Source organism: Oreochromis aureus, linkage group 12, assembly GCF_013358895.1.
Source record: "Oreochromis aureus strain Israel breed Guangdong linkage group 12, ZZ_aureus, whole genome shotgun sequence".
NCBI lineage: Eukaryota > Metazoa > Chordata > Actinopteri > Cichliformes > Cichlidae > Oreochromis > Oreochromis aureus.
In genome coordinates this window covers 28,792,014-28,812,357 of record NC_052953.1, presented here as the reverse complement: position 1 = coordinate 28,812,357, position 20,344 = coordinate 28,792,014, and the positions used below count along the sequence as shown (strand labels likewise).

The 20,344-nt window shown below is 38.1% G+C and overlaps 4 protein-coding genes across 6 annotated transcripts; 2 read left to right on the top strand and 2 right to left on the bottom strand.

The window, feature by feature from the left end:
* Positions 1–7,190: 7,190 nt before the first annotated feature.
* On the bottom strand, positions 7,191–8,675 carry LOC116318853 (phospholipase A2, minor isoenzyme-like). The gene is made up of 4 exons (XM_031738011.2): positions 8,583–8,675; positions 8,269–8,425; positions 8,039–8,166; positions 7,191–7,854 (listed from the first exon to the last, which is right to left on the bottom strand). The coding sequence occupies exons 1-4, from the start codon at positions 8,620–8,622 to the stop codon at positions 7,730–7,732; spliced, it is 450 nt and encodes a 149-aa protein (XP_031593871.1). The 5' UTR covers positions 8,623–8,675; the 3' UTR covers positions 7,191–7,729.
* A 5,599-nt stretch (positions 8,676–14,274) lies between these two features.
* Positions 14,275–16,194, top strand: LOC116318843 (phospholipase A2-like). The gene is made up of 4 exons (XM_031737998.2): positions 14,275–14,430; positions 14,582–14,723; positions 15,748–15,881; positions 16,023–16,194. The coding sequence occupies exons 1-4, from the start codon at positions 14,382–14,384 to the stop codon at positions 16,139–16,141; spliced, it is 444 nt and encodes a 147-aa protein (XP_031593858.2). The 5' UTR covers positions 14,275–14,381; the 3' UTR covers positions 16,142–16,194.
* On the bottom strand, positions 16,186–18,010 carry asgrl1 (asialoglycoprotein receptor-like 1). Of its 3 annotated transcripts, none has more exons than XM_031738008.2 (7): positions 17,613–18,010; positions 17,449–17,541; positions 17,245–17,331; positions 17,088–17,138; positions 16,862–17,001; positions 16,652–16,767; positions 16,186–16,544 (listed from the first exon to the last, which is right to left on the bottom strand). In XM_031738008.2, the coding sequence occupies exons 1-7, from the start codon at positions 17,680–17,682 to the stop codon at positions 16,391–16,393; spliced, it is 711 nt and encodes a 236-aa protein (XP_031593868.1). In that variant the 5' UTR covers positions 17,683–18,010; the 3' UTR covers positions 16,186–16,390. The 3 variants fall into 3 exon arrangements, with proteins under 3 accessions (XP_031593868.1, XP_031593869.1, XP_031593870.1); XM_031738009.2 differs by having other exon boundaries at positions 17,449–17,532; XM_031738010.2 differs by lacking the exon at positions 17,449–17,541 and having other exon boundaries at positions 17,613–18,008.
* A 680-nt stretch (positions 18,011–18,690) lies between these two features.
* LOC116318860 (cytochrome c oxidase subunit 6A, mitochondrial) lies at positions 18,691–20,292 on the top strand. The gene is made up of 3 exons (XM_031738022.2): positions 18,691–18,843; positions 19,744–19,886; positions 19,997–20,292. Exons 1-3 carry the CDS (start codon positions 18,696–18,698, stop codon positions 20,081–20,083), a joined length of 378 nt encoding a protein of 125 aa, XP_031593882.2. The 5' UTR covers positions 18,691–18,695; the 3' UTR covers positions 20,084–20,292.
* Positions 20,293–20,344: the final 52 nt, after the last annotated feature.

The following is a 20,344-nucleotide window of genomic DNA, read 5'->3' as shown; positions in this document are numbered from 1 at the left end:
CACAGGAACAGTTTCTTTCCCCTCGCCATCTCCCTTCTAAACAGTTGAACTGTCACACTCCTCCCACTGCCAGACTGCAACTGCACCTTATGTACATTCTGTAGTATTCATTCCACCTCATTTCATTTCTGTATTTTATGTATATACGTTTAGATTAGTTATTTATAGTTGGTTTACACAGCTTTGTGTATGTATGTGTATGCATGTGCAATGTATATATAGATACGTGTGTGTGTGTGTGTGTGTGTGTGTGTGTGTGAGATTTACATTGCTGTGCTCGAGAGCCACCATCTACCGGAACCAAATTCCTTGTATTTGTATGCACATATACTTGGCCAATAAACATGATTCTGATGACTGGGCACAAAACCATGATTTAGCAGAAATACTATGATTGAGCAGAAGTACTAAGATGTAGTAAAAGTACTTTGATTTAAGAGAAATCAATTATGGAGGAGTAATACTTTAAAATGGGAGAAATATTGATACACACACACATTCACAGAGCCTAAAGGGAAGAGTATTTGTGCCATGGAGTGTTAAGAAGAATGTGAGGTCCATATTAGAAAAGCTGGTAAAAGTTTTGAGAATTGTAATAAATGATGAATATGAATTAGTGGTCTGTGATAGTGTATTAATTTGTAGGAAAAAACATGTTGTCCAAGGTGGAGTTGAACCCACGACTTTTGGGTTGCAGGCCTGTGTCATTACCAGCTGCGCCACTGGGAAAGACAGTGAGCACTTGGGAAACAGGGTGATGAGCAGTCAGAATTAGATCGCGGTGTGAGGCAAAGAGCGCCATTTTTTGGAGTTACAAAACATCGTGTAACTCCAAAACTAGGTGGACTAGGAGCATAATTCTTGTACTGGGTGAATCAGCGGACTTTGGTGTACTTTGACTGCGATTTTCATTACTCTTTGTACATCCGTCGCTGAGATATGACGAGAGAAGAAACTGCAGACCTCAGATATGATTGGCTGGCTGGGAAGCTGGCAGAAATATATAGTAATAGTGTGATTAAGCATAAATACTACATTTAGCAGAAATACTGTATTAAGCACAAATCCTATAAAAAGCAGAAATACTATATAAAGCACAAATCCTATAAAAAGCAGAAATACTATATTAAGCAATATAAAATCCTATAAAAATGGTATAAAAAGCAAAAATACTGTAATATGATTTGGTAGAAAAACTATAATTAATCAGAAATACTATACTGGGTAGAAATACTATATTTAGCACAAATCTTATAAAATAGCAGAAATAGTATGATTCAGCACAATAGTAATAACTTAAACAGAAAAACTGGAAAAGCAAAATGGACAGCTGAAAAAATGCTGAACATGCTAAGGGTCCTTCAAATGTACTTGTTAAATGAAAAAAAAACTGAGCAAAAAAAGTGTAACAGTCACACAATCAGAAATATGGAAACATATGGAAACACACATGCACAGAGAGACACACACAGGATCAAATTCAGTCAACCAGTCTAAATATATTGAATTTAAATCATACAATAAGATGCTCCCATAAAAACTCTGTCTCGCCTCTCTCTCTCTCTCTCTCACACACACACACACACACACACACACACACACACACACACACACACACAGGGAGAGAGAAGTAAGTTTCTAGCTCAGTCAAGCAGCCTGGGAGCTGCTGAATTTAAATCCACCAATCAGAGAGGCTGTGCACTTTTTCCCGCCAAAACAGGTGCATGCAGCACAGAGAGACACAGGATTTTTGCAGTCTATTTCTCATAATGACGACTCCCCTCAAACAAATGACCATAATTTCCTAACTATAGGGGCTAGAACGGTCATTCTTACACCGCTTTTGTTCAGAAGAGATGGGGAATCTTAAAGTGTTGACAATGTATCATTAAAATATGAATTATTAAAGATATTTGACTTCTAATGCACCATAACTGAGTAGAGCAAAGCAAAACTGCCTTGACTTGCCCTCAAACAACGCTTTCTAACTCTAAATCTATTTGGAGTATTGATATCATTCTTTCACCGTAAGAGACAGCAGGCTTTGGTGAACAATCATGGAAATTTTCAGGTCTCTGTGGAAATCCAACAAAAAGTTATGACGAGAGAAAAAAGTGGTTCATTTCCAGAGTTTGAAATCTGAAGAAATCTGAGCGAAGGACGAATTTCCTACGCTCAAACAAGTGTAACTCATCTCAGAACGGTAATAGGTGAAAAAAATTCTTGAATTGTGAGCGTCAGGAGTGTCTGAAGATATACTGGGACAAGCCTCATGTTTTAACTTCGCTCGTTAAGGAGATATGACGATTCGAATATGCCTCTCATTACAGAAATCAAGCGGTGATTTTGAACAAACTCTCCATTGACTTTCTATGGAGAGTTTTCAGACTTTGTGTTGCTCTGAGGAGATTTGCCAAAATTCTATAAGTCTCACAACAATGATGGTGACATTTTCGGAAAGCCAGCAAAAATACCTACGTTTTGATGTATAATTTGTGGAAGTTGAGTGAAAATTGAGCAAGTAGCAAGAAGTTGTTCGGACATGAAGAGAAGACTGCGAAACCTACAGTGGCACACTGGAAGCCAAGTGCATAGCAACCATAACAACGCATGTATTTTGTGAAAAATCACAATTTTCCAACTCAAAACTTTAAGAGGCATAAAAATAAAACGGTAAAAGATTTGAAAAATCTGATTTATTCCTGAATAGCCCAGTAATTTGAGAACATTTTAAAGTTTGAATGGTTGTTCTACGTGAAAGTAGGAAAAAGTAGTTAAGTTTCAAAAACAAGCAAAATTTAGCAGAATTGCAGAAGTTTCCCATTCATTTCAATGGGACAAATTAAAGGAAAAAGTAGAATATTTTAAAAAGTATAACAGTAATAAACACCAAAAGATATAGCGATCATTAGCAGAAATAGCAGAATAGTTTAAAATTTGAACGGTGAAAATCGGCTGAAAATTGTGGAAGTAGTTAAGTGCCAAAAAAAGTAGAAAAAAGTGGCAACTAGAATAATAATAATAAAGTATAAAGAATAAAGAGAAACAGGAACTCAATAGTGTGGATGCTTAAAGCATCCACACAATAAAGTATAAAGAATAAAGAGAAACAGGAACTCAATAGTGTGGATGCTTAAAGCATCCACACAATAATAATAAAGTATAAAGAATAAAGAGAAACAGGAACTCAATAGTGTGGATGCTTAAAGCATCCACACAATAAAGAGAAACAGGAAAACAATAGTGTGGATGCCTTAAAGCATCCACACAATAACTAGAAAAAATTGCATTTCCTGCGAAAATGCAGTGTGGATGCTGTAAAGCTGAAGCTGTCAGCTGAAACTAGCTGAAAAAGCTGAAAAGTTGCAGAAATTGTAAAACCTTTGCAAAAATTGTAATAACTTTGCAGAAGCATAAGAACTTAGCAAAATGTAATTACATAGCAGAACTGCAATAACGTAAAGAAAACATAATACTTGGCAGAAATACAATAACATAGCAGAACTTAGCAGCAGAAATTAGAATAAATATTGTAACTTAGCAGAAACAAGATAACTTTTCAGAAATACAGGATTTTAGCAACCATGGTACAAGATTACATAGATGCTTTATTTAAACAAAAATACCTAAACATTGCACAAATACTGTGATTTAGGACAAATACTACAACATAGCAGAAATGCTGTAATTCAGCAAATATACTATGCTATGACACAAATAGAAAGAATATGCTCAAATACTATGATTTTGCTCAAATAATATGATTAAGCAATAATACTAAGATTTAGCAGAAATACTGTATTTAGCACAAATACCAAAAAGTAGCAGAAATACTATAATTTAGCATAATAGTAATAACTTGCACAATTACAAATATGGACATGGTAAATGGCTCTGTATTTATATAGCGCTTTTATGGTCCCTAAGGACCCCAAAGCGCTTTACATATCCAGTCATTCACCCATTCACACACTGGTGATGGCAAGCTACGTTGTAGCCACAGCCACCCTGGGCGCACTGACAGAGGCGAGGCTGCTGGACACTGGCGCCACCGGGCCCTCTGACCACCACCAGTAGGCACACAATAAGATACACCCATAAAAAGGCTCTCTCTCTCTCTCTCTCTCTCTCTCTCTCTCATGTCACACACACACACACAGCAGAAATGCTATGACTTAGCACAATAGTAATAACTGAAATAGAAAAATTGGAAAAGCAAATGAACAGCTGAAAAATGCTGAACATTCTAAGGCTCCCTCAAATGTAATTGTTGAATGAAAAAAAAAATCAGCAAAAAAAAAGTATAACAGTCACACAATCAAAAATATGGACACATATGGAAACACACATGCACAGAGAGACACACACAGGATCAAATTCAGTCAACCAGTCTAAATATATTGAATTTAAATCATACAATAAGATGCTCCCATAAAACTCTGTCTCGCCCTCTCTCTCTCTCTCTCTGTCACACACACACACACACACACACACACACACACACACACACACAGGAGAGAGAAGTAAGTTTCTAGCTCAGTCAAGCAGCCTGGGAGCTGCTGAATTTAAATCCACCAATCAGAGAGGCTGTGCACTTTTTCCCGCCAAAACAGGTGCATGCAGCACAGAGAGACACAGGATTTTTGCAGTCTATTTCTCATAATGACGACTCCCCTCAAACAAATGACCATAATTTCCTAACTATAGGGGCTAGAACGGTCATTCTTACACCGTTTTGTTCAGAAGAGATGGGGAATCTTAAAGTGTTGACAATGTATCATTAAAATATGAATTATTAAAGATATTTGACTTCTAATGCACCATAACTGAGTAGAGCAAAGCAAAACTGCCTTGACTTGCCCTCAAACAACGCTTTCTAACTCTAAATCTATTTGGAGTATTGATATCATTCTTTCACCGTAAGAGACAGCAGGCTTTGGTGAACAATCATGGAAATTTTCAGGTCTCTGTGGAAATCCAACAAAAGTTATGACGAGAGAAAAAAGTGGTTCATTTCCAGAGTTTGAAATCTGAAGAAATCTGAGCGAAGGACTAATTTCCTACGCTCAAACAAGTGTAACTCATCTCAGAACGGTAATAGGTGAGAAAAAAATTCTTGAATTGTGAGCGTCAGGAGTGTCTGAAGATATACTGGGACAAGCCTCATGTTTTAACTTCGCTTCGTTAAGGAGATATGACGATTCGAATATGCCTCTCATTACAGAAATCAAGCGGTGATTTTGAACAAACTCTCCATTGACTTTCTATGGAGAGTTTTCAGACTTTGTGTTGCTCTGAGGAGATTTGCCAAAATTCTATAAGTCTCACAACAATGATGGTGACATTTTCGGAAAGCCAGCAAAAATACCTACGTTTTGATGTATAATTTGTGGAAGTTGAGTGAAAATTGAGCAAGTAGCAAGAAGTTGTTCGGACATGAAGAGAAGACTGAAAAACCTACAGTGGCACACTGGAAGCCAAGTGCATAGCAACCATAACAACGCATGTATTTTGTGAAAATCACAATTTTCCAACTCAAAACTTTAAGAGGCATAAAAATAAAACGGTAAAAGATTTGAAAAATCTGATTTATTCCTGAATAGCCCAATAATTTGAGAACATTTTAAAGTTTGAATGGTTGTTCTACGTGAAAGTAGGAAAAAGTAGTTAAGTTTCAAAAACAAGCAAAATTTAGCAGAATTGCAGAAGTTTCCCATTCATTTCAATGGGACAAATTAAAGGAAAAAAGTAGAATATTTTAAAAAGTATAACAGTAATAAACACCAAAAGATATAGCGATCATTAGCAGAAATAGCAGAATAGTTTAAAATTTGAACGGTGAAAATCGGCTGAAAATTGTGGAAGTAGTTAAGTGCCAAAAAAAGTGAAAAAGTGGCAACTAGAATAATAATAATAAAGTATAAAGAATAAAGAGAAACAGGAACTCAATAGTGTGGATGCTTAAAGCATCCACACAATAAAGTATAAAGAATAAAGAGAAACAGGAACTCAATAGTGTGGATGCCTCCAGCATCCACACAATAATAAAGATTAGAAGAACAATACTGTGAATGCTTTTACAAGCATTCACACTAATTATCCTTATTGCAGTTTTAGAGGAGCGGTGCTTCAAAGGATAGTTGCAGATTTCTGTCAGAATCTGCAGATTATACAGTACAAATAAAATGTTCACGTTGTCTTCCCAACAGTTTCACTGACATCTACACTGGATGGCCAGGAAGCGTTCGCGATGTCTTCTCCGGCGCTGATAATTGGCGTCTGTCTTGTGTCAGTGACGTAAAAGACGGATTTAATGCGACATAACCGTTCAAACAGCAGTCGCTTTCTAAAACATCGGATATGTATCGGATTCAGTACCACATACCAGATCGGATTTGATGCGCTTTCGCCTGCAGTGTGAACGGCAGACAGAAATGAGGCAGGTCGAATCTTCTTGCATTTCACCCATGCGCAGGACTGGAATGTAAGCGTTTTCGGACGTTTCAATGTGGACGCGCAACTCTGTGAAAACCACTGAAAACGATAGTGTGGATGGGTTTTCAGATGAAAACGCCATTTTCAAATCTATCCGGGCTAGTGTGGACGAAGCCCAAGTCAATACAAAGCACAAGTGACAAAAAACTAGGAAGTAACTAAACAGAGAAGACAGACTCTAACACACAAACCTGACACAGAAGGGGATAAAAGGAAGGCTAAGAAAACATAAAAGAGACCATAAAAAACAAAAAAACAAAGACCTGTGATGCACATGATACACATCAGGAATAAACAATACTGATCAAACTAAGAACCAAAGGGTATGTTAAATAATAAAAAAAAAAGTCCAAAACAGAAAACCCAGGACCCTCACACCTTTTGTTTTCCTTTTCCTCACTGCATTTCTTTTTCCTGTTAGCTGGTGGTTTAGTTTGCTGTGACTCTTTTGGCCACAGTGCTGGTGAGAAAAAGCACAGTCCCATCAGTCCTGCTGTTACCGCATAACTTACTGATACTAAGACTTGAGACAGGGTGATTAGAATGATAGTCCAGCAGCTCTCTGTATTACTGCCCTCTGTCAAGGCAAAGACTTTAGATGACACCATTAATTTAGGTTCATTTGTTTCAAGTACACGAGTGCACACATTCATCCTGAGCTCAAGATAGATGACCATCAAGAACCAGCTGTGCAGTTTTATGTTTTAGATGATAGCTGTCTTTATTAATGGCATTTGTACATTAATAAACAACAATTGGAGGTTGTATGAATTAATCAAAACCCAGCCTCTTCAACAGTAGGTTGAATCTAAGCAATCACCACAGGCCACCCCTTGGTTCTGCTTCTATCCATTGGGTTTGAATTATCTGAAGACTAATTACAAATGACTTTCTAACAATCAACTTTCCACAGTTTCCAAAGTCAGTCCAAAAACAAGTGACCACTTTTCTATACAAGGCTCCACAGATCTGAGTTCATTTTTGAAATAAAGCCGATTGTATGTTGTATGGTTGCTTTGCTGAAACCAGACTTCTCCCTGATGTCAGTTTAAAGACAGCAGAAGAAATTTTGTAATGGGATCAAAAGTTGAAAATATTTCAGTTAAACTTGTGGATCAGTGTTCAAACTGACACCTTAAAAAAATCAGTCAGCTATGTTATAAGTGCTTACAAATGGGAATAGTGAGTATTGAAAAGTGACAAATCAATCTTTCTGCTGTGGTGGGTGATGTGATCAGTTGGCACAGTAAACTGAGTGATCCAGGTTCTTGTTTTCTGGGTTGTATGTATTCTGCGCAAAGCAGTGAGCCGCAGCACGATCACACTCGCACACAGCAGCTTGACACGTATTGTTGGCCGCTGCAGAGAAAGAGCTGTGTCAGCACATGAATACACAACTTCACAGTAATAGCTAAACAGCTAACACATTTAAACATTACAAAGGTGGCTTTTTAAAACCCAAAACATTACAATTTAACTATTTCTTTTGCCCAAAATGTGTGTGTGTGTAAGCCTGTTTAGTAAGTCTCAGTGACAGTGTTACCTGAGCAGGTCACTCTTTGATTATTGCAGGTAAAATCGAAATCAATAATGTAAGGAAGGTTATCAACATCCCCGCATCCAGGAATCTTTCTGCTATCTGCATAGCATTTATCGTGAACTTGGCAGCACCTACAAATGGATCGGGAGGAGACAGCATGTTTGAGACAACGTCAAGTTCCCTTCTATTTCAAAAACTGAAAACAAGTCTGATGTGTAATGTCTGATTCTTACGCATCCACTCCATCTCGGGGGGTCCCCCCCCCTCCAAAGCCACAATAGCAGCCGTAATTGTTGTATCTTAGAGGGTTAACACCGGGCTGGGCGCACTGGATCATCGACCCAAAATGCCACATTGCCTTAGGCAGCACTGCACCACTGACCGTACAAGCTGTTAGGACGTACACAAAAAATAAATTAGGAGAATTTATCTATTTATATATAAATAAAATCACTTGTAAATGAAAAACAACAACAACAACTTTTAAAGTGCTACAGTGATCGTGTAAAACACTGATAATAACATACATAAGCTTTTTCATGCTTACCAGTGAGAAGCAGCAGCAGAGGAGGAGTAATCAAATTCATGGTTACAGACACAGGAACCTGAAATTTGGTACAGCCTGCTTTTATAAGTAAGGGTGAGAGGGGGTGGAGACATCTCAAAGACTAACATCAAATCTGATGCTCTGTTAAGCCAGCACACTTTGTTTTTCTTGTATTTCATTGGTAGAACATAACAGCATTCACGCAGTTTCTGTAGTGTGTAAATTTAAGGTAATAAACCTCACTTTAGTATTTTTATGACATGCTTCTTAAACTTTATTTAAAAAAAAAATCCAAATCAAAGCTTCAGTTTATAAATTATGCTTTTATATATGAACCATCAAATGGTACAGTCCAATCACATGTGGAAAACACAAAATAATGGAAAGGAACATTCAAAGTATCATGTATATACACACTCACACACACACACACACACGTAGAAAAACATATTTAGTACACACATTCAGTAATGTATATACCTTTATATATGGTACATATATTTATTACTTTTAGATTAGCCATTTTATATTTTGCTTGTTGCACGTTATTGTATTTTGCACAACTCTGTTGCTTGTGAAGCTTGCACACAAGAATTTCACTCGCATGTACTGTACCAGTGTACCTGCACATGTGACGTGACAATAAAGGTGATTTGATTTGATTTGATTTGATTTGAAAGACCTAATTCTGAAGCAACAGGTGAGAGGTGACCAGTCAAAGGAGTTTATTTCATCCATTAGTTGTTTCTGCAAAATGTGATTGGACAATTAAGATCATTCCCTCAGCAGACTGGTGAACTTGATGTGAAGCTGATGAGAGTGAGTAAGAGCAGACCATAGAATCAGATTTAAGGTTCAATTAGAAGATCGGGAGATTAAATGCTATGAAAAATAACTTGATGTTTGTTAAATTAAAAATTAAAATCTAAATGTTCTTCCAAATGTCCAGCATGAGTATATACAAAAAAGCCATGACATTTTGGGACCCTTACAGCACATTGTCAAACTTTTCTGCCAGAAAATAAAATTCATGCCACGAGAACAGCAAAACCCTTTAAAAACCAGTTGGAGTTGGTACTAACTGCCCCTTTCAGTAAACTCTGATACGTACAGATATGCTCTGTTCACTCTTAGAACAGCGTTGCCAAACACCGTTTAAACACCTGTCAGAATAAACCAAATCAAATCGCAGTGCCATTGAAAAAAGAGGTTATGAACTGGCAAAAAATCCTGACAACCAAAAGAAAACTCTGTGTATAATGGCTTGACTAGTGAAACACAGATTCAAGGTCCTTCTATACGGAAAACATTCAGATAAACGTTTATAAGAGGAAAATTATGGAGAATACCAATGGATCATAACAGGACTACAAAATGCCTCTAATTAATTAGAGAATTTATAAAATACAGAAGGTTACATCAAAGGTATCTGGATAACGTGTGCAGCTGAATGCATCGAGAAGAAAAGAAGGTGGCACTCTGAGCATTAGTAAGATCTATTAGTAAGGTATTAGCAAATACTTAATTCATCATTTATATATCATTACTCCTTCTTAGTATGGCATTTCTAAATACAGATATGTTTATCCATCTGTTACGTTTACGCCATGTACAGCTGTCACTGCAACCGCATCACTGCTAGTAATAATCATAGTCATAATAATATATGTGCACTTATAAACTACTAAGCAGGACTAATGCTATATAAATGATGGATTAAGCATTTGTTAATACCTTACTTATATCTTTCTAATGCTTAATAGTGTGACATAATTGGCATTGCTAAAAAAAACCAAAACGTTATTGACCCTTTAACATACAATTGCAGTTTGTATGTTCCTGACACAAATGAAAATAGCTGAAGTTATAACACTGTACAGAAATAGAGATCGACACCAATTCACAAGTTATACAGTTACAGGCCTGTTTCTCTACTTTTACAACTCTCCAAAATACTGGACGAAGTTCTCATTAACAGATCTGTCAAATTAATTGATAAACACAAAACAGCTCGGGTTCTTGGTCACCACCTGAAAGGCCTTTCTACCTTGTATTGCTCAGACTGACCGGTCGGCCAGCTTTAGGAAGCATCCAAACAAGTAATGTGAAAACAAATAAAACAAAAAAACCAAAAACATTTATGAACCTGGTTTTGGAAGGGTAGATATATCATTATATCTATATTTATCAGAGAAATAAAGATTTGTTTTTTCTTTCTCTCTTTCGTGGGGCGAGTGAGGGTATTGGGGTTAATGGTGATCAGGGTAAACTGGTTTTGAGCACGTGGGAGGGATTAATAAGTATGTAGGTATTCCTTCATACTCTATATCGGACTTGGCGATTGAGTTGGTATTTCATGTCATGTAAATATTTTATGTGTATATGTTGATTTGTTTATTTTACATGAAGTAAAAGGTTATCACCATCATCATCATCATCATCATCACCATCACCATCATTGTCATCATCACCATCATCATCATCATCATCATCATCATTGTCATCATCATCATCATCGACATTGTCATCATCATCATCGTCATCATCATCATCATCAAGGAGGCTGTCTAGCATGTACAAATATGTCACCGTCTGAAGGTCAGTGAATGACTCACAGCTCAGACATTCATTTGATATACTGTGAAGACTGTATATAATTAAAATATTAATTTAATTATATATGTATTATATACAAATCATAAGGTTACAGCACAAAAAATATAATGTGAGATGAGACCTTGGTGCCCTCATATCTGGCTTCAGGGACGTATATACGGTTATTTACGGGGTTAAGCTTTCATCACCTGCCTTTATATTTTATGCACATTTTTATATAACAAAATTTTGTTACAGTATTTTTACTTTTATTTGAGAATTTTTCTTCTACTTGTCTCTGTTATATGGTTGGTCTTTTCTCCCTGGTCACTCTGTGTTTCCATGGATTTGAATTATTGGAAGTTGAATTAAAAATAACTCCTCAGCCTCGCAGCTGTGTAAATAGCCAGCACTTACCACAGTTCCCACAACTTTCCACTGCACATTTCTGACGTGGGGTGTTTTATATGTGTATCTCTTAGTGTTGTCACAAAAGGAAGCAGAACATGATGATGAATGTGCTGGACCTTCACAGAACACTGAGTAGTTAAGAAAAAATGAAAGTGGTGCATATTAAAGTTTGTTTTACGGCTGACAAAATTACAGTGAGAGCTTTAAAAACTGTGAGAGATCAGTATCAGTGCCAGTATCAGAGTCACATAGAAACCTCTCCTCTAGGACTGCTGACAAACCACAAAGAGGGACATCTGTGACAAAAACAAATGTTCTCACGTGGATCTCTGCGGGTCACATGAGTTTATTTTAATTAGACTCGATTTTTTCCCCCTTTACTGCGCAGTTTGCATTTGTCGAGCTGATATTTACTTAAGTATTGCCAAAAGCATTTGCTCGTTTGCTTTCACACGTATATGCACTTGAGTGACATCCCATTTCTAATCCACAGGGTTTAATATGATGTCAACCCACCCTTTGCAGCTATAACAACTTCAACTCTTCTGTGAAGGCTTCCACGAGGTTTAGGAGTGTGTTTAAAGGTCAGCAAATATTTGTGGAAACCTGATATAAGTAACATGCCAGAACCTCAATGCAGCATTAAGATAATCCCCTAAAGCTTCTCTTAATCCACTTGAATTATTTTCATTCTCCTTGCACTGTGCCACTGCTGCACAGTAACTATTGTACCTGACCACAGGGAGGCAGTATAACAGCCTCCCTGTGCTGAGGGAGCTGGAGACCCAGCCCTAACCCTAACTTTTTTGAAATTTCCCAAATGTCCAACAAATAACATCCCTCTACTCTTTAAAGACCTCCGCATTCTTTTAATCAACATCTTGGACATCTTGGAAATCCTGAAAACATTCTGGAGACATTACATGCTAAAATGTGACCGCTCTGTAATGACAGCTCTCATTAGATTCAATGAGCAATGACTGGTTCTCCACACCAGGAGGCTTTGGCACACCTGCTGGTGACTGTGACAGGCAACACTGCTGAGCCTATTTAGGCTGTCTGTGTCAGTGCTGTGACCATCACTGCTGTAAACAGCTTTGCTTCACATTTCACCGTTTTGATGCACCAGATAGAAATTCAAATATATCCTGTTAAAAGAGTAGAACATAACATACATTGGAATTTCTGTGAATTTTTTGTCAAAAAGTTGTGTATATGCACTTTTAACCAGTCCCAGTTGCAGTGTCTCTTGATAAGGCTACTTTGAGGAACTTGAAGAAGGAAGTCAGCAACAGCCATGCATCCAAGAGTCTTTCTGCTCACTTCATTCCATTTATTGTAAAATTTACAGCACCTAAGAAGGACTCATGATCAAGAACGAGCATGGGAGAACCTCAAGTACCTTCCATCGACTCAGCACTACCTTTCCACTTCATTTTGAAAGGTTCCTGCCACACTGGTGTATCCAAAGTACCCTTGAGGGTTCACACCAAGCTTGGCACTCTGGATTGTTGCCATAAGCTACTGTCAGTCAACGGGCAGCAGTGCATCATTGGTCCTACAAGGTTGCACAAACAAGTGTAGCAGACAAAGACCCAAAGAGTGGATCAAAGAAGACACAAAAATGATCTCTGGGAGATTCACAAAAAGCTGCAGTCTTAAAAGCATCATTAATAAAGAGAAGCACCAGCAGAGCCATGACATTTAAGTTACACTAGCATACAATCGTTCTATAGGACCCCTGCTGTTAGACTTTACTCTGTCGCACCAGTAAAACAACTGTATTCACTCAGAGATACTTTGAGATATGTGGCCTTCTGTATTTTCATGTAATGCTCTCTTATTTTGAACAAAACTGCTGCATGTATACTAAAACTACATATACGTGAGTGTTTCTCTGACCAGAAGCAATAAAAAGACAACAAGCATTTCCATTTCCTGTCTTCAACATGACTCCTAAAAAGACAGCAATTATCTTCTCATGGACTCCACTAGTAACCTATTATGTGCTCCATAACTCAACATGAGTCGTCCAGTTGTGGATATGATTCATTATGAATGTTCAGGAAAAAATCATCTCTGTCATTCTTAGCCTAATTTCCAGGCAATGTATGATATGATTTATGATTAATACTAGAAGTGATGTGGTAACAGTGACTGCTGTACACGGTGTAACAGCAACAGACGGATAATTACAAATCACATACTAAGGAGGAGGAATGGTGAATTAAGCACTTACTGCATCAATACCTTACTAATATCCTACTAATGCTTAATAGTCTGACATTGTTATAAAGTGCTACTCAGTTACCCTATTTGGACATTTGTTTTAAATTTTCCTGGATAACATGGTCTATAATGTATTTCTGCATTTTCTGCTTACTCCGTGCTCCCTTCGGTTTGGATTACCTGGAGTCAAATTAAAACTTGAACATGCACCTGTGTAAATAGCTAACATTTGGCACTGTTCCCATGACCTTCAGCTGCACCTTGGGCGTGTTCGGTTTGCATATAAGATCAAAGGAAATTACAGGTGACACAACAGAAGGAAAAATAATAAACCAAATATAAAAAGCCTTAATTTGTTTGTGCTTGCTCTTTATATGCATATGATTATGTATGCATCTATTGCATATTTACAATACATGTGCATCCATATATGTTGTATAAGGTATTAAATAAGGGACTGGATGAGTCCCAGGAGCTGGTCAAAGTAGGACCACCTCTCAGTTTGACGGTAAATATAAAGCATCAGCTTTACACCAAAGGTCCTTGAGACACTTCTCCAGCAAAATGCATCTGAGTCATTCTCTGCTCATTGTGCTCTTCAGTCTCCCAGCTTGTAAGTTTAAAAGTATTTGTCATGATAGCTCTCTTTCAGTGAATCTGATATCAGAAAATCTCCCAAGAGGCTTGAGTTTTGATTTTGCCTGACGCAATGCCAGAGAGTTCTAGGATGTGAACCTGCTACATGTCTCTGTTGGGTCTCCTAGTGCTGGGTTATCGAGCTCTGTGGCAGTTCAGGTCCATGATCCTGTGCACGGTACCTGATAGCTGGCCAGCGCTGGACTACGCTGATTACGGCTGCTACTGCGGGCTGGGAGGCTCTGGCACGCCTGTTGATGAGCTTGACAGGTAAGACTGCTGGAGTCGTATTGCTCATGCTGCCTGCCATGTTCTGTCCCCCAGTGAGATATCTGCCTCTGAGTCTCCCACAGTCACTGTGAATTATAAGTTGTATCGTACATAGTATTTAAACAAACTTCGCAGGAATAGTAAATAGCTTATGTAATCTAAGTGGACACATTTCTCAAAATGTAACAAAAAAATGTCATTAAACCCAAGAGTGTTTTTCTGCAGTGTTAATATTACATGCAAGGAGATTTCATACACACTGCACAGCTGCATGATTATTACTTTTATTTATTACCTGAACAATAATCGCAAAGCTGAACACAGGCTGGAAATCTTTATTCACTCTAATCTTGGTCACGGCAGATACGAGTTAAACTTCTCTTTTCTCAGCCACACAAACAGTAGAAACCAGATGAGGACCACAAAACTACTTAATTCATTATTTGAACATTAACAGTCCCATGAGCCTTTGTGCTCACAGTAACTGTTTCCTCAGAAAAGCCATTCAGTTGTTTGTGTAAATTAAATCTATTGCATTAATGGAATTTAGCTAGATTTGTCCATTTACAGTGTTCAGTGAAAAGTGTTTCTTGTGCAGCTTTGCTTTATTATCTCTTTTTGTTTTATTAATTAAAAGCTCATTAGATAAAATTGATTAGTGAATCACTCTAGGCATTAAAAATGTCTCCATGGACTGAGCCGCACTGTTACAGACATATTTTTTTAATGTTTGTTTTTTGCTTGTTATAGACATAGATAGATATAGATAAAGAAAATACACACACACACACACACAAACAAAGATAAAAATCAATGCCATCACTGGGCGACCTCAGAGTCACAGAGAGGTTGCTGATAAACTGTCCTATTTCCCGATTTCTGCCAAGTTAAGCAACAACTATGACATGTTGACCTTACTGATCCAGGATCCAGACTATATTCTAAGGAAACTGTTACCAGCAGTCCTTTAGTAAATTTAAAAGTTTTGCTTTAATGGTCTGATTGTGTCATGTGTTTGTTGTAGGTGCTGTCAGGTCCACGACCAGTGCTACAGTGATGCCATGCAGCACGATGACTGCTGGGCCATCCTGGACAACCCCTACACTGAAATATACAGCTATAACTGTGACAAGGCCAGCAAAACTGTCACCTGCCTGGGTGAGTGTTAACAACAACAGCAGTGTACTATCAATCAACCTTGTCTACAGCTAGTAGTTAGATTTTCTCTTACTGTGTACAGCAAATACTTCTTAAATAGTATTTATTCACTCAACCGTCTTCTCTGCCTTTCCCTTTTAGATGACAACGATCTGTGTGAGAAATTTATCTGCGAGTGTGACAGGAACGCAGCCATGTGCTTCGCTGAGGCTGGTTACAATGAGGAAAATGCTGACATCTCGAGTGACCGCTGCCAGTGAGCTGAAGAGGGCATCGTTATTTGAAAAAATAAAACATCAGTAAATGAATAGAAGTGCTATTGTTTCCATAGCATTTATTTATTGTCCAAGAAAAGACTTAAAGACATACATGCACGTTTAATCTATTTCTGTGACACATCAGCATCAGTAACATCTTTTCCATCATTCTGGACTCCTGCCTGCCATGCAGGGTCTGCCTTGCTGGCGAGGGAGGGGCGGGGTTGTCATCTCAGGGAGTTCCCCTGTTCCTCATGCCCTTTTCTCACAGATGTAGTGGAACTTGATGTTACAGTCGGCATCATTCCACAGCCTGCGTTCACGTCTTTCAGATGGATGAAGCTGCCCGCAGTCCTCTCCATTCTCTCTGTAGTCCCAGTCGTCTGGCTGGCCTTCATCCCAGAAACTGAACACAATCAGAAGAGGAAGGACAAATAATGATGCCACACATAGTGACGACTTCCTTCGGCCCCATTCATCTGTCTTTACATTTTTTTTTTACATTTCTCTTACGTTGGGGTTGACCTGTAGTCAGTTCCGTCCACCCAGCTCCACTGTCCCTCGTGATGTCGTTCCACGAGTCCGATCCAATAGGCATACTTGATTGGAACAATTCTGGAAATGTAGTCCTAGAAGTGATTTTAACCGCCCCCCCTTTGTTTAAGACAATGTTTGCTTCTTAATTGGCATGTTCACAGCAAGGTGATGTGATATGGAACTCACCAATTCCTCCGCAGTGTTCAGAACCAGCAAGTGTCCTCCGTGTGCTTTGCACTGCTCCTCTGCTTTGCTCCAGGTTATACTGGTGATGGATACCAGGTAACAGCTACTCTGGTAAGACACCCAGCCTTCGCTGCATGTTCCTATTATGATAAGGATTAACATATGTTGACTGTAAAAAGAAAAAAAAAATCTGATATTAATGATTTTAAAGCATGCAGTTTAATACCTCTAATTGGGGTGAGCTCCTCTAAGGCGGCACTGTGAACTGTCATCTCGCCTTAAATGTGGAAAACCACAAAACAAGAGCTTGTGAAGAGGACTAAAAGGTTTATGTGTGCACTGTCATATTCAAACCAGATATCATTACTGTTTTGTTTTTTAACCTGAACCGAGAGCTGATGTTGTTCCTCCATGGTTCGTTTTCCCAAGATACTGTTTGAGATCTGTGATTTCCCTGCTTAATTGTGAGACTTTAAGATAAAGAAATGATAGAAAGAAAAAGGTTAGATTCCTATATAGTTATATAATAATAATATATGAATGAACCAGCTTTACATGACTCTGGTCAATGTGGACTATAGCCGTACATTTGATCCCAGTTACCAGCAGCAGAATCAACAACAGCAGCACCAGCAGGCCATAGAGCACAAAAATCACAATCCTCTTCATACCTACAAACACTAACCAACATGTTATCACTGAATACTGCTGGAAACTACTTGATTAAAATGAAGTGACATGAAAAAGTTACCTGTCTTTGTGGTGTTTTGATAGACAGAGCTTCTATCCAACGATTCAACCTGGTGATACTGAGACTCCATCGCTGAAAGATATCAGTTGATGCAAATGTGTGCATAAGTACTTAAAGCGCAGTTACCAGGATTCAGTCTAGAGACATGATCAGACTACAAGAGGTTAACCAAATGGTTCTTGTTTGTTTTTAGGCCTCATAATATGTTAACTATTAATGGTTCAATAAATAGACGCTGGTCTTTTAATAGTCTAAAAGCAAACACTTTCAAAGGTGTACAGCTAAAATGAGTTATTGTAAATTTAAGTTATGTAAATACTTGTTGTATTTATTGATATTTAGATGATTACGTTTATAACCCCCTGTGTCATGCACTAGTCTAAGCCTGCAAAGCCATATCAAGAGCAAACAATCCCAACCAATAAAACTTATCACTCACCTTGATCAGCCAGAGTATCTGCATATCTGGACTCTGACCATGCAACCCCACAAAATCCTCCCACTTTTTTTAAAGAGAAATGCATTCCAGGCACAGGAGATGTTTATAATGTGCTATAGTTATTCAAGGTTTATGAATCACTCTCTTGGGGTGAAGTTGGGAGAATTTAGGGGCTGTAACAAAAGAAGTGAAAGTCCTAAAAACTAGCTACAGTGGTTTTGGGGTTCTAGTCAAATTTGAGTGAATTATAAACACAGAAAAGTACAGTCAGATTTTGATCTACCATCCAATACCATCTGGAAAGGATCCCAAACATTACTGGAGCAGTGTGGCAGACAATCATTCCTAGAAACTACTTAAAGAAATTAGAAGAAAGCTTATAAAGAAAACAATATTTTACAAAGTTACAAAATATAAGAAATACCTCTAATAAATACAAATAGCCCAATTATAAATATTCAGAATATTATAGGGATTAAATATATACTAATTATACATATAGAAAACCTCACACCTCATGAAATCAGACAAAACAGATCACGGTTACAGGTGTGTCGTTTTAATGTGAAATGCAGGCTGCAGTTCTCCATCTCACCGCTTGGTGACACAGCAGCGCTCACAGTTGTCCGGCCTTTACGTCACGCATGTGTACAAACCTCTTCCGGTCTCTTCGTCAGTCAGAAAGGAAAATGGCGGCCTTTGGACGTTTCTCTCAAGTGTTGCTGAGGTCTTCTTTGACCCAAACCCGGCGTCAGCTCTCTGCTGCCGCTGCCGGACACGGCGAGCAGTCAGGTAATTATAACACTCTATTTTACACCAGTGGTTGTATTTAATTTGTTTTGGCTTTAAGACGACCTGTAATGTTTTAACCAGTGACCTTGCTGAGCTAGCTAGCGTTAGCATTAGCAGTAGCAATGCATCCTTGAGAGGAGAGCACGTAGTCACTGCCCCCCGAAACTTGTGATTTTCTTGCATTTGTTGTTATCTGTGTCTCACAGCAGCGCAGTCTGTTAGTTAACATGATTTAAAAGTGGAGCAGTGTGATGAACAGCATGTCTTACGAGCCAAAGTGCAACAACAGATCAAAGGATAGTCATAAAGACACCTGATAATCGTTATGACCTGCAGCTTGTAAAGGAAGTATTTATTTCAACACGAGAAAGACAGACCAGTGTTAAGATAAAGAGAGGATAGGCATGCGTTTTGAGCAGGAAGGAAAGAGACAGCTTTAAACTGAATTGACTTGAGTCGAATAATTGTGGAGATACAAGGAAGTTTAACTGTTCTTGTATAAATGCACAGTTAATTTTGCATTTCGCATCGACAGGCTTTTAAAAGAGAGACTTTAAACCGTGTCTAGCTAAAAGGGTTCAGTAAGTGAGGTCATATCTTACAGAATCTTATCAAAAATCTTAAAGCTCAAACTAACAGCATCCCTCCCGTGGGGCCTTTTTATATGGTGTATTTTTGGACCAGATTTGAATGTAACTGTGTCTTTTAGTGAGTTAAACTGGTTGTATTTCTTGGATTTAGTTCTGGTCAAGGGCATGCTCTGTGGACTGTCTCAGTGGCATTCATATGATCTAACAGTGTCAGATGTCAGCACATTGTTATCTTTTTACTTCTCTTTCGCTCTTCTTTCTATTATTATTGTTACTTGTTAGTTAAATAATTCTGATTTCTTATCCCCAGGTAAGACCTGGAAGATCCTCACCTTCGTGGTTGCCCTTCCAGGTGTTGGAGTTTGCATGTTGAACACATTCTTGAAGGAGCAGCACCACAGCCATGAGCAACCAGAGTTTGTCCCTTACACCCATCTTCGCATTCGCAGCAAGGTCTGACTTCATGAGACTTGTAATTTTAAGTGCTGCCTTTTTAAAAAAACAAAACAAACAAAAACATTTTTGACTTAATTATGTTTTTCTTATCCTTCCCCTCCCATTAGCGTTTCCCCTGGGGTGATGGCAACAAAAGTCTTTTCCACAACCCACATGTGAATGCTCTTCCTGATGGCTATGAGGGACATGAGTAAAAACAAAACCTCCAGATGTCACAGATGGGATCAGTCCTCGTTAAGCAGTTGTTATTGGACCACACTCCTATTCACAGTTTACTCTTTCCTCTTTAATCGTGTTACCTCTATGCTCTTAACACAGGGCACCTGAACCAATAGCTCCTTTGTTCTGGACCATTATACAAAATGTCTGACTTAACATAAATAAAGTAACTTCTATTACCTCACTTCATGTTTCTTTTATGTATCCATGCAGTTTGACCCATTTTATTTCCAGTT

Excerpts from the sequence above, each read along its gene's own strand:
- LOC116318853 (XM_031738011.2), bottom strand. The coding sequence starts at position 8,622 with ATGAATTTGATTACTCCTCCTCTGCTGCTGCTTCTCACTG. Across the intron at positions 8,426-8,582 it reads TCTGCTGCTGCTTCTCACTG|CTTGTACGGTCAGTGGTGCA; the intron begins GTAAGCATGAAA and ends ACGTCCTAACAG. Across the intron at positions 7,855-8,038 it reads TCAAAGAGTGACCTGCTCAG|CGGCCAACAATACGTGTCAA; the intron begins GTAACACTGTCA and ends CTTTCTCTGCAG.
- LOC116318843 (XM_031737998.2), top strand. The coding sequence starts at position 14,382 with ATGCATCTGAGTCATTCTCTGCTCATTGTGCTCTTCAGTCTCCCAGCT. Across the intron at positions 14,431-14,581 it reads GCTCTTCAGTCTCCCAGCTT|TGCTGGGTTATCGAGCTCTG; the intron begins GTAAGTTTAAAA and ends TGGGTCTCCTAG. Across the intron at positions 14,724-15,747 it reads CCTGTTGATGAGCTTGACAG|GTGCTGTCAGGTCCACGACC; the intron begins GTAAGACTGCTG and ends TGTTTGTTGTAG.
- asgrl1 (XM_031738008.2), bottom strand. The coding sequence starts at position 17,682 with ATGGAGTCTCAGTATCACCAGGTTGAATCGTTGGATAGAAGCTCTGTC. Across the intron at positions 16,768-16,861 it reads TGAACACTGCGGAGGAATTG|GACTACATTTCCAGAATTGT; the intron begins GTGAGTTCCATA and ends AATCACTTCTAG. Across the intron at positions 16,545-16,651 it reads GACTACAGGTCAACCCCAAC|TTTCTGGGATGAAGGCCAGC; the intron begins GTAAGAGAAATG and ends GATTGTGTTCAG.
- LOC116318860 (XM_031738022.2), top strand. The coding sequence starts at position 18,696 with ATGTGTACAAACCTCTTCCGGTCTCTTCGTCAGTCAGAAAGGAAAATG. Across the intron at positions 18,844-19,743 it reads CGGACACGGCGAGCAGTCAG|GTAAGACCTGGAAGATCCTC; the intron begins GTAATTATAACA and ends TCTTATCCCCAG. Across the intron at positions 19,887-19,996 it reads ATCTTCGCATTCGCAGCAAG|CGTTTCCCCTGGGGTGATGG; the intron begins GTCTGACTTCAT and ends CCCTCCCATTAG.